The sequence below is a fragment of the Cyprinodon variegatus genome, unplaced genomic scaffold, assembly GCF_000732505.1.
Source record: "Cyprinodon variegatus isolate N-32 unplaced genomic scaffold, C_variegatus-1.0 Scaffold418, whole genome shotgun sequence".
Lineage (NCBI taxonomy): Eukaryota > Metazoa > Chordata > Actinopteri > Cyprinodontiformes > Cyprinodontidae > Cyprinodon > Cyprinodon variegatus.
Genome location: NW_015150871.1, coordinates 305,523 through 321,117, shown reverse-complemented (window position 1 = coordinate 321,117; position 15,595 = coordinate 305,523). Strand labels below are relative to the sequence as shown.

Here is a 15,595-nt window from a genome sequence, read left to right as displayed (position 1 = left end):
AATCTTCTACTCCTGTTTTTCAAGTCCTGGATGAGGTAAAACTACCGATAATCGGATTAGAATAGAAAATAAAATAATTCTAACACGAGTGGCACATTTAAGGCGTTTTAAAAAGGATTTTGACTTTGGTAGGTATTTTATTTACAAACATATTTCCTAAGTAATCTTTCTTCAATACAGAGAGCGACTATCTGAAACTTGCAAGAAAAGTTAGTTTTTAAATCTAAATACTCATGGTACAATATTTTATCATACTTACTTTTATGCGTATTTGACATACAATTGATAAAGTAGGAGAAGCTAAGTCTGAAAAGTATAATTCTATTTTATTTTATTTTTATTTTTACGGTATAAATCAATTTTCAGCGCCTCTGATTGGCCGCAGCTGGCTCCTATCCTGATTGATTGGCCAATCAGCTGAACTTCATTACCTGAATATTATCAATGTTACCACCACTACATAAAGTTAGAGTTTTGGCACTTTTTCAGCTCTGAAATGTGTTTTCTTTATAATAAAAAATTAGTGCAGAGTTTATAAAAACTGTAAAAACTATTGATGCCCCAGTAAATTCCCTCAAAGGTGAGATAAAAACCTGAAGATCTGCTCCATTTCAACCATATCCTTCTGTCTGTGGGTCTGTCTAAACAAACTTCCATTTTATCTGAAAATACAATAATGTCCCTGCACACTTATTAGTGATTTTTTAGCAAGTGAATATAAAGGAGGGTGAATTAAGCTGAGTACGAACTAGTATTTGAAAGTGATTCCAAACATAGCAAGAAATGTATAGCAGAATGGGTAGAAAAGCAGTGGTTAAATCCATTTTTAGACCATTGCATAGTAAAAATGCTGTGGTGTGTATATAAGACAGGATCACAGTGCATAAAAAATAGGACTGAGTTGTACAGAAAATGCACAAATAGGCTTTTGTGTAAGCCAATGAGACATGTACTTAGTTCCTCACATGATAAATAAAGGGCACCCTGTTTAATAATGCATTTTGAATTTATATTTAAATAATGCACAGACCAGATTGGTAAAAATGAATTGAAATGCTGTTCATTTGTTTACCATGCTCTTGTATGCGTATGTGCTCTCTTCATCCTCTGACATAGGAGTTGGCTCAGAGCTCGTCTGCCTTTTACAGTTGCTTTTTTTTTTTTATCTCTGCTTCTGTCTCCTTGAACCACAGTCGGGCTCGGCAGACTGGGGATGGCAGTTTCTTCCTGTTTAAAGGAAGTTTTTCCTCTCCACTGTCGCTACAGGCATGCTTAGTGTGAGGGAGTCGATGCAATCAACTGGTTTTCCTTAGATAGAAAACTTTGAATCGAATTGAATGTGTGATCTGGTGAACTGTAAAGTGCCTTGAGATGTTTTGTGAATTGGCGCTATAGAAATAAACTGAATTGAATCTTGTACTAAAACTCTCAAATGCAAAAATTGACTATACACCATCAAACTTTCTTTTCTTCTTTTTTATTGTAAAAATGTAGAATCAATTTTGGCATGACAGATTAATATGAATAGAAAAGATCAGTATGATTGATGCACAGAGGTCCAAATATGCACGGATTTGCTTAGAATGTTCACAATTATACACAGTCAACAGTGAATAGACTTTGCACTGCATGATCAGCAGTACATATTATCATATAAAAGCTCTGATACATAACAGGGTAAAATAAATACTGTACAGATCCTCAAACATAAACATTTCTGCTTTTTTCCCTCCATCTTTGCCTTTCAATGTGTATAAAATGAAATATGTGGTGATATACTGTCTCTCAGCACTAGATGGCAGTATTGTACATATGGTTGATAAGGAGAAACTAAAAGTTAAAAATGTGGAACATTAGGAGCTCTGCAGTGCATCAAGGGATGATGAGAGAAAATAATTGAAGTTGTTTAGTGTCTAGCCCAATTTATCAAGAGTCTGCAACCTAAAGTGTCCCGCATACAAGTCGAACTATGAGGAGACCTCTCAGGCTGCATATCCTCCCTGGGGAAATTCATAATGTTTAGGATAATGATACATTACCACACTGCCCCAGTGTAATTAAACAGTCCCAGCAGGAAGTTTTTCATGAGTAATTTCAGAGGCAAAACTCCATCATCAGCTCCCTCACTTGAGTGGTCGTTGTTAATTATGAAATCATTTACAGCAGAGAAAATGATAGCTCATTAGTTTTTACTACTGGTATGTGCTGTGCTGTGCTGAGTCTCAGCAGGGATTATAGCAGGATGCAGCGGGACGAAAGTGGGAGAAATGTCAGGGACTGGTGAAAAATTATCCTGTAGAATATTACAGCACCCGAAAAAGGCTGGCCTTTACTGTTTTTTTTTATTGTCTGTCATTTTTCACAGCTGATTTTCCTCCTTTATGATTATTTTCATATTAATCCAAGATTTCAAAGGCCACACTTGCATCAGTGAAAATGAGATGGTGGACAGTAATATGGTATTTCACACTGAGTTTTGTTAGTACTGCAGTGAAACTTTCTGTAGAGCGTATCTTTTTTGTGTCTGTGTGTGTCTATGTAAGCATGTGAATAGCTAAAGGACAATGTATTCACTTTAAATTTCATGGATTAATTTTTTTCCCCCCCTTTTGGGTAAAGATGTGTCTGTCCTCTTAAGGAGCATAGTTTTTGGGCCGTATCATCATCTTGACGGTCTTGAAGGCCTGCCTGTAGTTGGTGGGGTAGTACTCTGTCGTCATGTTGTGCCATGTTCCCCAGAAGATCCCGTTCCTCACGCCCTTGTACCTCTTGTGGTAGTACTTCCCGTTGAGGTTGGCGGACATGCAGGCATCAAACCACCAGCCGGAGCTGTAGTAGCCACCGCAGTTTCCAGAAGGGTACATGTCGTTGTCACGGTCAGGGGTGGAGAAGAACTTCTGGTCGTGGTTGAAGTGCTTGTTGAAACTCATGGCGTTCCCTGCCGTTCCACTGTAACAGATTGGGGTATATACAGTTTTAGTGAAATACTTATATACACTCATAATAACCATTAATTGTAGCCCAAAAATATGTATAGAAGTTTAATGTATTTCAATTTATCGAATAGCCCAAATACAGGTTCAAGTTTTTGCATGCACCCCTCATTATAGATAATCTGGACCTTTACTATATTGTTAATGTTTGCAGGAAATTATCTTACATAATTCTGATTGGATATTTCACCACCTAAACATAACAGACTTTAAGGTTAGTGTTCAACCTTTGGGACGATGATTCAAGACGTCTGATTGGTCTATATTGTGACATTCTTGTTGTGCCATGTTGGAATACCCAATGCTATCAAAATGTAATCCATTTGAACCAAACTGTCCTGTAACAGTGGAAATCATTTGGCCACTAGAAACAACTCAGCTTTCACTGTCCAGAGTTCTGCTTTTAAACCAAAAAAAAAAAAAAAACTGTCTAAACTGACTGTATGGTAGTGATACAGGTTTAGCTAGAATCTGCTGCAACCAACAAAGACAAGTCAGATATCGTGTAGAAAAAATTCAGATGGTCATGGAGACAAAAGCATGGCTTTGTCTCTGCAGATGGGACTGGTACATTGCACTAAGTGAGTTAAGTAGTGAAGGGTGGCTACATTCAAGTTCTTTCCAACTACCATGAACACAATCGATTAAGATTTTGTTATAAAATACTGAAGTGCTGCAACAGGAAAATGATCCCAAACACGGACTCTGGGATGGGTGAAACAAGCTAAAAACTATTTTTGAAACTATTAAAACCTCAACATAATCTAATCTTGTGGGCTACATTTAAAAGTCTGACTTTTACCAGATCAAACATCCTACCAGATTATTCCTCTGGCCTTGCATATAATGACGATATATCTTTAAAAGCCCCCAAATAGGACCATTGTACCTCTGACTTTAAGCAAGCACTGAGCTGGAATTGCTGGAATTATCATGTGATAAATTAACTAATACTGTACCTGTATCCGCTGATGGAAAGTCGGTAACGTAAGTACTCATTAGCCACGTAGAACTGGTCATATTTTGCATATTCCCGGACTCCCTCAAAGTCCTCCAGCTCTATGCGTAGCACCATGTCTTTAGCCTTCGTCAGCAGGTGAATATGGTCATTGCCGAGCCAAAACTCACCTCTGCCAGATACAAGGTTGGAGAAGAACAATAGAAGATGAAAAACCGAGAATAAGGCATATATTAAAAACAAGCTCAAACACGGTTAGAAATTACATATCTATTCGGATCAAATGAATTCATCTCAGCATATGGAGGGGGGAGAAAAGTGAAGAATGTGACACATAAAAATGGATGATAAAGATTTTTTTTTTGTAAAAGGGAGTGTTGGGGCCTTTGGCATAGTTATTGAAGTTACCATGGTTATTTTTCAGAAAAAAACAACAGAAGATAAAAAATAAATGAAGATATTGATCTGAGAGTTGACTTCATAATGCGTAAGCTCGTGCACTTCTCACTGACTATTACTTCCAAACATCAACAGCCTTGTGTGCTAAATAATTGATTTTACTCTGAAACGTTTGCAGCCTGCAAAAAAAATAAATAAATAAAAATTTTGTGTGGTCAGAATTTTATTCATTTTCCATGTGAAAATCAATCCATGTTAGTGAAACAGGTGGCAAACGATCTGGGATATTGAGAACAGTTGGGCTTAGTTATTGTTATGGCATCTCAAAGCAGGCCAGGCTCTTTTTTACTGGAGGTTTGTGAAGTGAAATTCTATAGATGGATTCATTTTCTATAAAAGCTTATGCCCTGAGACCCAGCACTGCATGTAAATAAGCTGTACATTCTGTGAGTACCTGAACACAGGGCTGCATTTCAATGCAGATGGTGAAAGAATAAAGCTTTCTCAGTGTGGCTGTTGGGTGCGGCAATGACTGCAAACACACACTGTAGTTTGATTTTTAATTTCAGTTTAAATGTTGCAGCTGTCTGACTGGGGTTTAATGGGAAGAGGGATTTTGTAACCCTTAAGTTTTATGTCTGATTCCAGCTTCTTCCTTCTCTTGTCAGTATACACAACCAAAAGCATGCTGCCTTATCCAACCAAATGATTTATTTTGTCATGGATTGATGGAAATAAATTTTGCAATATTTTCTAAAGAAAAATAATTATCCCTTTTTTTTTTTTAGACAAGGATTTACAAATCATCAAACATCAGTTTACTCTCGTCCTTTTTATATGATCAAAAAATAAATATAACAATATGAATATTTTAGAGTTTCAAATGGGCAAAAATAAACTGGGCAAAAAAAAAAATCTGTTTCTAAATTCCAGGAACTTTCTATTGAGCGAGGTTAAACTGGAAAAATATAATAAAACGGGAGCAAATTCATCAGAATAGAATAAGAGCAGACTACCTTTCTTTTTTCTGTTTTTGGGCCTTGGACTCTTTTCTTACTTTTTATACATTAAAGCTTTAATCACAACAGAAATATCAAACCTATTAAGAGGAATCTGGCCACAACGGAGTAATTGGCTTTCCTAACTAGGTAGATATTCTTAAAATCAGACCTATTAAAACCTGTTAAATTGCTTTCCAAGCCACCTATTACATTTTTAAACTATGCAGTGAAAGCTCTGAATATTTCATGCACTTTATACCGACAATAGACTTCATTTTGTATTTCCTCCTCACCCTTTATATTTCAGACCAAACTTTGTTTTTCAGCCTTCCAATCTCTGAGTGCTTGTCTTATATTTGCAGTATTACTTAAAGTGCTTTTGTCAGCAAAGCTTTGCGAATTTGGGTAAATTTGATAAATTTATATGGCATGATTGCGTGTGCAGAATAGATAAAATAGCTGCATATAACATTATCGGCTTGATGCTTTACGCTTAATGTACAATTACTTCACAGGTAGTTTTCCAGAAATACTCCATTCAGTACCTTAAACAGCATTTCAAGTACCCCCCTTAACCCCACGTTGGGCTATGCCACCCTTAAGCTGTGCCATAACTTTCTGATCCATTGTGCGGAGCAGATCAGAATCGTTATATAGACTATAATCCCCTCTTCATTTATGCTGCAGTATAGATGCTCTGCATTGTAAGAGGCCGTTGTAGAACCATCCTCTTGACTGAAATATTTCTGAATAATGACACTGTCAGGCATGGCTTTCTCTGCACGGCTTGCATTCCAATTTTGTACTCTGGTTTAGTGCCACAGTCACCATAAAAGTGGGGAGTCAAGCTTCATAAAACGCTGCATCCTACAAATCGTATAATGCTTCTCAGTTGCAGATTTTATTAGATCCTCCATGCTGTTAAATCCAGAGGTTTATAGTGCAGATCTTTGTCAGGTTAAATTAACCTTGATGTAAATAGGGTTATTTTTCACTCCATAGCCGCAAAGTGTTTACCTCAACACTACAGTCAGCATGCTGAGGGGTTGCACTATAACCTCTTCTGTGACCCCATTTTAGCAGCAGCTTTTGTTCTGTGTATGGCTTGAATAATGTGTTTAGCCGTTTTCTTTTTATGAATTTAAACAAAAAAAAAATAAAAAAAGAGAGAAATGTACCTTAGGTTTCCAAACCCTTTCTTGTACTCTGTCCATGTGCGGTTGAAGCTGACAGACCCATTGACGCGCTGCTGAATGACAGTCCACCCCCCACCGAAGGACTCCATTTCACAAAAAACCTCAAATGTTCCATTGCGAGGGTCAGGGGTCACACGGTACACGCCGTTTTTCCTCACCTCCATCGCGTTGTAGTCTGAGCAGTCTCGAGGCGCTATGATAACTGTGGATGGAGGAACACAGAGAGAAAAGAATGGAAGTTATTTTAATTGGGTGTCATTTACTAAAGTGAAAGTCTGTTTCTAAAAAGGCAGTAAAATATAACTATATTTAAATTATGTTACAAAAATGTTGACACCTGATTTTTTATTTTTTTATCTGTTGAAGAATACTCAAATGAATCAAAACAATTAGCAACCCTTTTCTCAAACATTTTAAGGAAATTGTTTCGATTTTTATTTATTTTTTTACATGCATTTCTAAGAAATAATGTGAGCGACAGGTCCTCTCCTTATTTCAACTCTGCATTTTGAAATTTTTATACACTTATTATGGCAATCTACAGTGAAAATATCCATTTGCTTTTCCACAAAAACAGCAACATGTCATTATTGTTTTGAAAACTTAGATTGTGTCAAAAATTATTTATAACTTTTAAAAATATTGTCTCATGGCCAGAGTAGGCAGTGTGCATCAACAAGTATGGGAGAGACAGGAGTAGAGTACTGTCATAGATTATTTTCCTTTTGTCATTTTTCTCTGGTGTTTCTTTAAACTCACTTTAATGAGAACTGGACCACAAAAAAAAGATTTTTATACATAGTTAGGAGTGATATTCAGCACATGCCTACAACACTGTATTAGGAAAAATGGCATTTGCAATTTTATGACTGAATATTATATGACTGTAATGATCACAATTTCTTTAATTGTCGAATTCTTCGCTTTTCAGTAATCACAACTTTCCCATTTATCTACGTGATCATTGCCACCTCAACCCTAAAATCTTTTGGTTGGCAGAAATGTGCAGGAAAGTCTTAATTAATAAAAACCTACTTAAGTTGTCATCCAAGCAATTCTAGATAGATAGATAGATAGATAGATAGATAGATAGATAGATAGATAGATAGATAGATAGATAGATAGATACTGCATGTTCAATATCAGAATCATTTTATCAGTTTTTTGCACCCTCTATCTTTCTCCAGCTGTTTGTTTTATTTATTTTTTTAAGTGATCCACAGCAAGTACAAGTCCAACCTCCAAATACGAGCTTAAAGGTGTGTGTCAGGAAGTATTTATGAAGTGACAGGGATGGACTTATCAAAACCTGGGAAAGTGTGAAACTGGATTAGAGAAGCATGGCTCCTTCTAAAATGATTTCGACACCAGGTTAGCTGCTTGTAGACCCTGTTGGGTTTCCATTGTTGACGCTGTTGACTCCTCCTGCAAGAGCTTTTCAGTGCAACAGTGAATTAAAACTGACATGAACCTCAGGTAACTGGAGGGAAAGTCTAGACTGAAAAATGTGTGATGACTAGATGAAAAGGGATCATTGTGAGGTTTCAGATGCTTATGGACTCCAATTCTTTTTCTCAGCACGTTTCAGAAGACACTTAAACTGCAAAAGGTCTGTGGATAGCGAGTTTCAGTGGGGAGAATGGTTTAAAAGTCAAGGGTGGGGTTAAATTGTATCCTTGTCACAGTAATGACTCTGTCAGCATTTGGCATTTAAAGTATTGACCTGTGATTTTGTTCCTCTGTCCTATTCGCTTTTCAGTGTCTTTTTTTTTTTTTTTGCAGTTCACTACTTCCTCTGTATTTGTCCTCATCCATCTGACAAGAAAGCCAGTTTCCCTGGATGGACAAGCTAATCTGGCTCTGAGCCTGAAAGTAGCTTTAATTCAAGTACTGGTCATTGCTGATATCTGAACGACTGCACGTTGTCTCTAATTGAGGAATTAGAGGACAGCTGCTCTGAGAATGTCATGGCAAGAGAAAATAGCATTAGTCGCTTTTGCACACAGAAGCCCCCTACTGGGTTTAAATGAAGTTTGAGTTTAGATTTAATATACCGGTAATTAGAAAAACATGCAACACTTTTCAGCTAAAATCAAAAACATTTTGTTGATACAGGAAGTTATTGATATTGAAGCATGTATCGTTTTCCTCTTTTTATGCAGTTAAGGATTAAATATGCTCTTGAGCATTCACTACATTATCAGGCTAAGTTCTCTGCAGTCTTTGTCTTTTATTAACTTGTTTGGCAAGTGAATGTAAGCCGCTTAGTCTGACAAACAGTCATCACGCTTATTAAAAACCTCTTGAACACTAATCTGATTGAATATCACATTATCTGTGTAGTTCAGACTGAGTACTTCCATCATGAAAGGAAACAAATATAAAGACAAGGCAGCAATAAAATGATGGCTTTCTTCTTTGAGGTCATTGTAAGCTTAAAAAGGTTTGTTCGCTCAGGATAGATTGAAACTCATCAAAAAGAAAACATTCATTTGTAGAAAAGCACATTGTGAGATCTATTTTCATTTTGTGTTACTGAGTTAATGTAGCTTAACACTTGAACTGCGATCATTTTGCCTTGAGCATTAGCAGACTTCTGATGGGAAGCATCAGAATTGGCAGCAGGGGTGGAAAAGCATGTTTACAACACTGTAAATTGCTTTTATTGCTATTTACTACTATTTCACTGAAATTTTAGTTCCTGCACTGTTGGTTTATATTGTGCCCAATGAACTTTTCTACCAGTTTACACATCCATGCATGGCGTTTCTAAGTGAATATTTACTGTACCTCACATCTGGATACATTGAGGGGTGACCAAACTTTTTTCCATGGGGGCTAAAAATGTTCAAATTCCAAATGTTTATTGTTCATTGTTACCTGCTTAACAATAAAGTAAGCAGCTTACAATGTTTTCAGACTGACTATTTTGGTCTAGATTGTTCTGGGTGTCTTCATCAAAAGTTAATTTAACCTAATTCCAACAGTGTCAAAAGAAAAGATCAAGAAATAAATAAAATCATTGCTGATTTAGGAAAAAGGTGTGGCACCTCACATTTCTATAGACAAGTATTTTTTATTATGACCTTTTTTTTAGGGGTTTTGCAGTAGTAATAAGCTTTACTAACTTCTTCCATTAGTCAATGAGCAAACCAAATTCATAGCACTCTAGAAAATTGGTTAAAAGGTTGCAAATGGCCATGAGGCAGCACTTTGGTCACGCCTGGTTTAGAGAAAACTTCTGCAGCTTTTAATGGAAATTTCCATCAAAAGCTTATGTCACACTGATTCTCATCAGGCCCTTGCTGATGGACATCATTCTAAATGTAAAATAATTTGTTAAATTAACAGTCAGTAATTGACAGGGTTGTTTTTTTTTCACTTCATTGCACAATTATGGCACATAATGCATAATATTATGCCAAAGGACCTTTTTGTCTTATTGAGTTTCAATGAATTACAAGCCCTCAGACGATATGGAGGGGTTTGAATTGTTCTCCTAAAACATTTAAGGATGTAAATACTCTATTAAGCAATGTCCCTCGAGTCTTACTGCAATTATTTATTTACATTAAGCTTTGATATAAAACTGCACTTTCATCAAAAGAGGTTTGCCAGTTTCCTTTCTACAAGCTTTGCCATGTCCTTTTCTCGACCCGAGGGAGACTAACTTTCTAAATTGAGCTTAACTTGATGGATTGTTTGTACAAAGACAAGTATGACTGACTGGTTAAGCCATCCATGACTTGTGCAATGTCAGGGGAGCTGCATCAACTACTGCTCATGTTATTATCAAGTCTTATTATGAAGCAAAATGTAAAAGCATGAATGCAAAAGGAACAGCGAGGGGAGAGACACAGTGAGGTGAATTGGAACAAAGCCTAAAGAAGCTAGAAGTTAAATAAGCAAGAGAGACAGAAATGGAAAAAATTGAGTTGATTTCTCAAATTAAATATAAAGGGGAAAATGATAGGAATTTAGAGCAAAGTTTGGAGGAGACAAAGACAAGAGACGTGATTCCCTTCACACCGCTGTCCCAGCTAATCTGCTTAGAAATAAGCTCACATCTGTTTTCCACATGAAAGCCCCAATACAGTGTCACATCCATTCATGCAGTATCAGGAAATTATTCACTTTGTAGAGTGCATTTCTGCTGTGCTCTCATGCAAGGGAGCTTTTACATCAATGCAAATTGGGATGCTTGTGGGGTTTAGCTAGTTTTTAGTTCCTACCAATAGATTTTAGAGAGACTATAATAAGATTTTACATGCAAAGCTTTTTGAACTCTTTGTGACTATAAAGCCAAGTATGTGTCTCTGCCTTTTAGAGTTGCAGCCTATGAGGCTAATGGAGAGTCAAAGCACTTGAAATAGTTATGTAAGAGCCAATGGGAATGGAGTTTTTGTGTCTGAGTTTAACATTGCTTCACCATTGCTCCTTATGATCTCAATTTGAAGGAATTTGTGTGTTTAAAATAAAACTACCTGAATATGACGATGGCTATGTTCTATTCGAATCCATAATTATGTACTGCTAATTGCTTTGGTGAGGGAAAGTTTTTATATGCTATGGTAATGTTTGGAATTAGATTTGCATATTTTACTAGCCTAACTTAAAAAAGGAAAAGGTAACAGTATAGATATAGTATTTTCAGACTTCACCTGCTGTCCTATCTGATCCCTCCATCTACCCACGAATAGTGGTGAGGTCTTGCAGTTTAAAGTCTTGTCTAAAAGACCTATGAGTGTGCTCAATTCTGCCATCCAAAGCAAACACTAATTTACATAAAGTTCATTAAAAATGCATTCTAAAACAAAATGTGTAATGTAGATACTTTCGTTTCCCATTTCCTACAACAAAAGCCCCTGTAAGGACAAGGCGGTCGAGCAGTTTGTTTTTTCAAGTGATTGCATTGTCCACTTTGGAATGATTGGACCGTCCCTGTGCCAGAACATTTGCCTCCCCACAACCCAAACTGCACAAGCAATATCTGTGCTGGGGCTTACATCTTTAGGGAATTCATTAAACAGAAATGAAAAGTTAGGAATGCTCTTAATCTTGTTCAAATGTGTTAAAAAACATGCATGGGAGTCAGATAAACCAGATAAGAAGATATTAATCAAAGTGTGCTAGAAATATGCTGTGAAATGTACATCTGAGGATGTAAAGATCTTGTAAATTTTATGCTACAAGAAAAAAATTATAAAAACATTAGAGGATTTAAATTATTTACATAATCACCCCTAGAATCATAGAAGAAGATTGCTTACACTGGGGGCTGTTCTGTGCTGCGCACTGAGTAGTACAGCTGGAGCTCAGCTTGTTGACCGTTCCGGTGATGTTCTCCACCTGTCTGTCCACCATTGCCTGCACGTTGTCCATGTTGAGCAGGTTTAGTCCCTCCAATCTACCCTGCAGAGCTGAGATCTGGCTCCTGGCGTTGCGAAGGCTTGCGGACATCCTATTCAGTTTCACCTGAGAAAAGGCCAAGAGCAGGGGTAGAGAAAATTGTTTTTGGCACAGACTACAAAGCAGGTGGATTACTGCAGGCACCAGCCAATTTGAATTTCAGAATGGCAACAGTGTCTACGAGACAATTGGCTGTCTGCCAAAGTGGCTGTGAGAATCAACAAGCTTGCCGCCTAGTCCCCAAATTGACCACATTTCGATTGTTTTTCTAATGCCTACCTTTTATCAAGGTTTACAGTGTTAGGAATTTCCTCTGGAATGGTGCCAAGAAAGACTTTACGGGTCTTTAAGCATCTGCTCTGTTAATGTTCCACTTGGGTGCACTTGGCTAAGCATGTTTAGGGTATCACCAATGTTTATACAGCTCCACCTTTGTCCATTTTATTAGATAATTCTCTATGATCATTAAAAAGGGGAGGACCAATGCCATCAGCTTGCTAAATATGTGCATAGTTTTGATAAAATGGAATGGATTGGTGCATTACTGTCATTGCAGTGTTTGCATTTCCTTGTAAGCAAGTCAGGGTATAACAATAGTACATGTGGGATTTGTAACAATAACCTCAGTTTAAATGGCAACAGAAATTATCCTATTTGGGAAAAATAATTTCAAGGCATAAAGTTAGCATCTTACCTGCATCTCCTGGATATTACTTGGGCTAGGTGTAATTTTCCGAAAGTTGGAACCAAGTCTGGTACCATCCAAATTAGCTCCAGAAATCATGCCATCTCCCCTTTCCTCTTGGCTGGACCCCCTCTGAAGATCCTGCGCCTGCCCTTCCTCAGCATCCCTTTGAATGGGAATCTGTGTCTGTACCTGGTCTGCTTGCTGATATCCAAAGACCACATTGCTCTGCTTCATAAGACACTCTTGACACCCGCTTTTCAGCTTGTTCACCTCCTCTTTAAGGCTCTGCAGCTCCTTCATAGTCTTCTCCAGCAGCCTGAACTGCTTGGGTAGCTGAATGGTAAGGGGAGGCAAGGTGAGCTGGTAGGGGCATTCCTCACTGTCATCTGCCCCAACTCCTGAGCTCCTACAATGGCCAGAAGGTCGGAGTTTCACAGAGCAAGAGGTTGAGTGACCCGATTCAGATCCAAGACTCTGAGGTCCTCTGGCATCCCAACGCTGGTGAGAGTTTACACTGTAGTCTGCTGCCCAGATGGTTCTCGGCACCAAAGTGGTCATGAGCAGGAGGGAGGCACAAATGCAGAGCAACATTGTCCTTATTTTTAGCAAGATTTGCTGAAGCAAAACAAGTCTGGAGGTCAAGAAGAGGGGATGGAAGTAGCTTGAATATGATTTTGCAATCTGAAAGAGTTGAGTTGTCTGAGTGTGTAAGTACTTGCCTGAAGATTGTAAGTAAAAGAATAAAAAAAAACACAAATATCTGTTCAGTATCTCTCTGGTTTGAGCGGGTTGCTCTGTTTGTATCTTTCCGAGCGCGTGTGTGTAAGAGTGCAGCCTGCAGGAGGAGGAGAGTGCAGGGGAACTGCTGCTGCCTCAGATAGCTGTGTCATTAATATCAGGACATGGGAGGGAGGGAGAGAGGAAGAGAGAGTGATGGGAGAGAGCAAGCACCGAGTATAGGAGATTGGGAGGGGCTGTACTATTGCGTATTACAAAACAGTTTCCACAGCATTTACAGAAAGTACAGAAATTAAGAAAGATTGGAGTGAGTGTGACATTGGGGAAAAGAGAGGCAGAGAAAAGGTAAACGGGGATGAACAGTGATAAAAGATTGGTTTTATTATTGTCATTAAGATAATTTTGCGCAGTTGGGTGGGGTAAAATACTTTTGCATTTATTAATTAGAACTCAGCAGAAATTAGTTGATTTGGAGGGTTTTTTTTTTTAGTTTTTTTTTTTTTTATTGATGACCTTTAGAATCCAATCCACTTAATTTATATAGCACGATTTCAATAAACACAAGGTTTCCAAAGTGCTGCACAAAAATGATAAAATAACTAAAATAAATAAAAGTAAATAAAATAAAAAAATAAAAGCACTACCCGCATAAAAATATGCATGTGTATACATAAAATCAACATGTGTATAGAATAGCAAGACCTTAAGGTGAACCTGTTTTACTTTCAATTCTTCAAATGTTGCTAGACACTTTTTTTTTTTTCAAAGTCAACAAGCAATCTATAGATTCCTTTCCTTTGAGGTATTAAGATTATATGAAACACTAGGTAACTTGTCAAAGCCAGTCCCTAAGGAAATACAAGAAAACATGTTATTGAATAAAATCAAATGTGTTTCTATCTCCAAGAAAATCTGAAAATCTCACCTTCATCTCCAACGAGAGCAAATGTAAATATTTAAACAACTGAACCTTTGACAAAAAAAGGCTGTATGATAAAGCTTACATTTTCAATACAAATATCATTGGGGAGGGGGCTTTCAGATTAAAGTGCAGAAAAAATGACATCTTGGGTCACCAGGTCTCCTCTATTTTTTTTCTTACAAAACACCTTTTTGTATATTTTTAAAAACTGCACATATAATGAAACATTTAATTTGTGCAAGTCATCCAAAAACAGATTATCTATTCATCCATCTGTCTGAAAGTCCAAGATGTGGTTAATTCCATACAGATGTAAGTTTGTTTTTAATCTAATTGTTCTTTTGTTTCAGTTGTTCATCTAATGCTTAAATTCAAACATTCTTAAGGGATATTGAGGTAAAAAGAAAAAATATATATATAATATAAAAAAACTATACTATAAAAAAATATGTTTTCATTCAAGTATGCTTTGGTGGAGCTTCAGGAGTCCTAATTTGTAGCCTCACTGTTATTGTTCATAGGCACCAGTTGATAATAAGATTGCATGTTTTAATTGCTGTGGTGTAACCAGTGGTGGCTTTATGAAATAGTTTGTTTGCTGAAACACAAACAATAGTTCTGTTGAGCAATAAACAGTAGACTTGTTTTGTGTATCACAATATTATATACAGTAGTCTTCCTCTGTGGTTTTGTTTAGAATGGCCATAAATAAATTAACACTTTGAAAGGCACATTCATTATTAAGTTACCATCTTATATAAATTAAAACACATCAACAATTTAATTCTACAGTTAACCACACATCTTCCTAAAGCAGTTCTCTCCCAGGCTAACATACTTAGAGTTGATTTTAGTTTGGAATAAAATGTCCAGTTTTTTTCTGAAATATCAAACAATATATCAGTTTAGATATAGTTTGAATTGTTCATACTCTTCATAGTGATTTGTTTTTAGAATTTTTGTTTCAAGTTTTTGAATTTTTGATCAATTGTAAAACCTACAACAGAGGCTTTAGGAGTCGATTGTCTCATGCGTGTTTCAATAGATCTGGATTAGCTTTTCAAATATATCCCTTAAGGGAAGTTTATTAAGCACATTTTATTGGCAAGACAATTTATAGTTTTATACATGAGGAGAAAATAAAGCCTACATTGCAGAAACATATAAAGTGAAGAGAATTACAGTGACACCACAAAATAAAATTATTATATTAGAAAAGTGGTACTTCTAAGATGCTGAAGATCAGAGATGGGAAGTAACGAAGTAAAAATACTTCGTTACTGTACTCAAG

The 15,595-nt window shown here is 36.8% G+C and overlaps 2 protein-coding genes across 2 annotated transcripts in view; one reads left to right on the top strand and one right to left on the bottom strand.

Moving 5' to 3' along the window:
• The first annotated feature begins 6 nt into the window (after positions 1 to 6).
• The window catches only part of ccdc146 (coiled-coil domain containing 146), a 66,055-nt gene continuing 50,466 nt past the window's right edge, over positions 7 to 15,595 (top strand). Inside the window, exon 1 of the mRNA XM_015388283.1 lies at positions 7 to 35. The gene's annotated coding sequence lies outside the window, so the exon portion shown is untranslated. The remainder of the gene's footprint in view (positions 36 to 15,595) is intronic.
• fgl2 (fibrinogen-like 2) overlaps positions 1,489 to 15,595 on the bottom strand; it is a 17,934-nt gene continuing 3,827 nt past the window's right edge. Inside the window, exons 3-7 of the mRNA XM_015388261.1 lie at positions 12,651 to 13,512; positions 11,818 to 12,022; positions 6,530 to 6,749; positions 3,953 to 4,123; positions 1,489 to 2,949 (exon numbers count right to left, since the gene is read on the bottom strand). Coding sequence (XP_015243747.1) covers positions 2,634 to 2,949; positions 3,953 to 4,123; positions 6,530 to 6,749; positions 11,818 to 12,022; positions 12,651 to 13,512 — 1,774 coding nt within the window. The 3' untranslated portion in view covers positions 1,489 to 2,633. The remainder of the gene's footprint in view (positions 2,950 to 3,952; positions 4,124 to 6,529; positions 6,750 to 11,817; positions 12,023 to 12,650; positions 13,513 to 15,595) is intronic.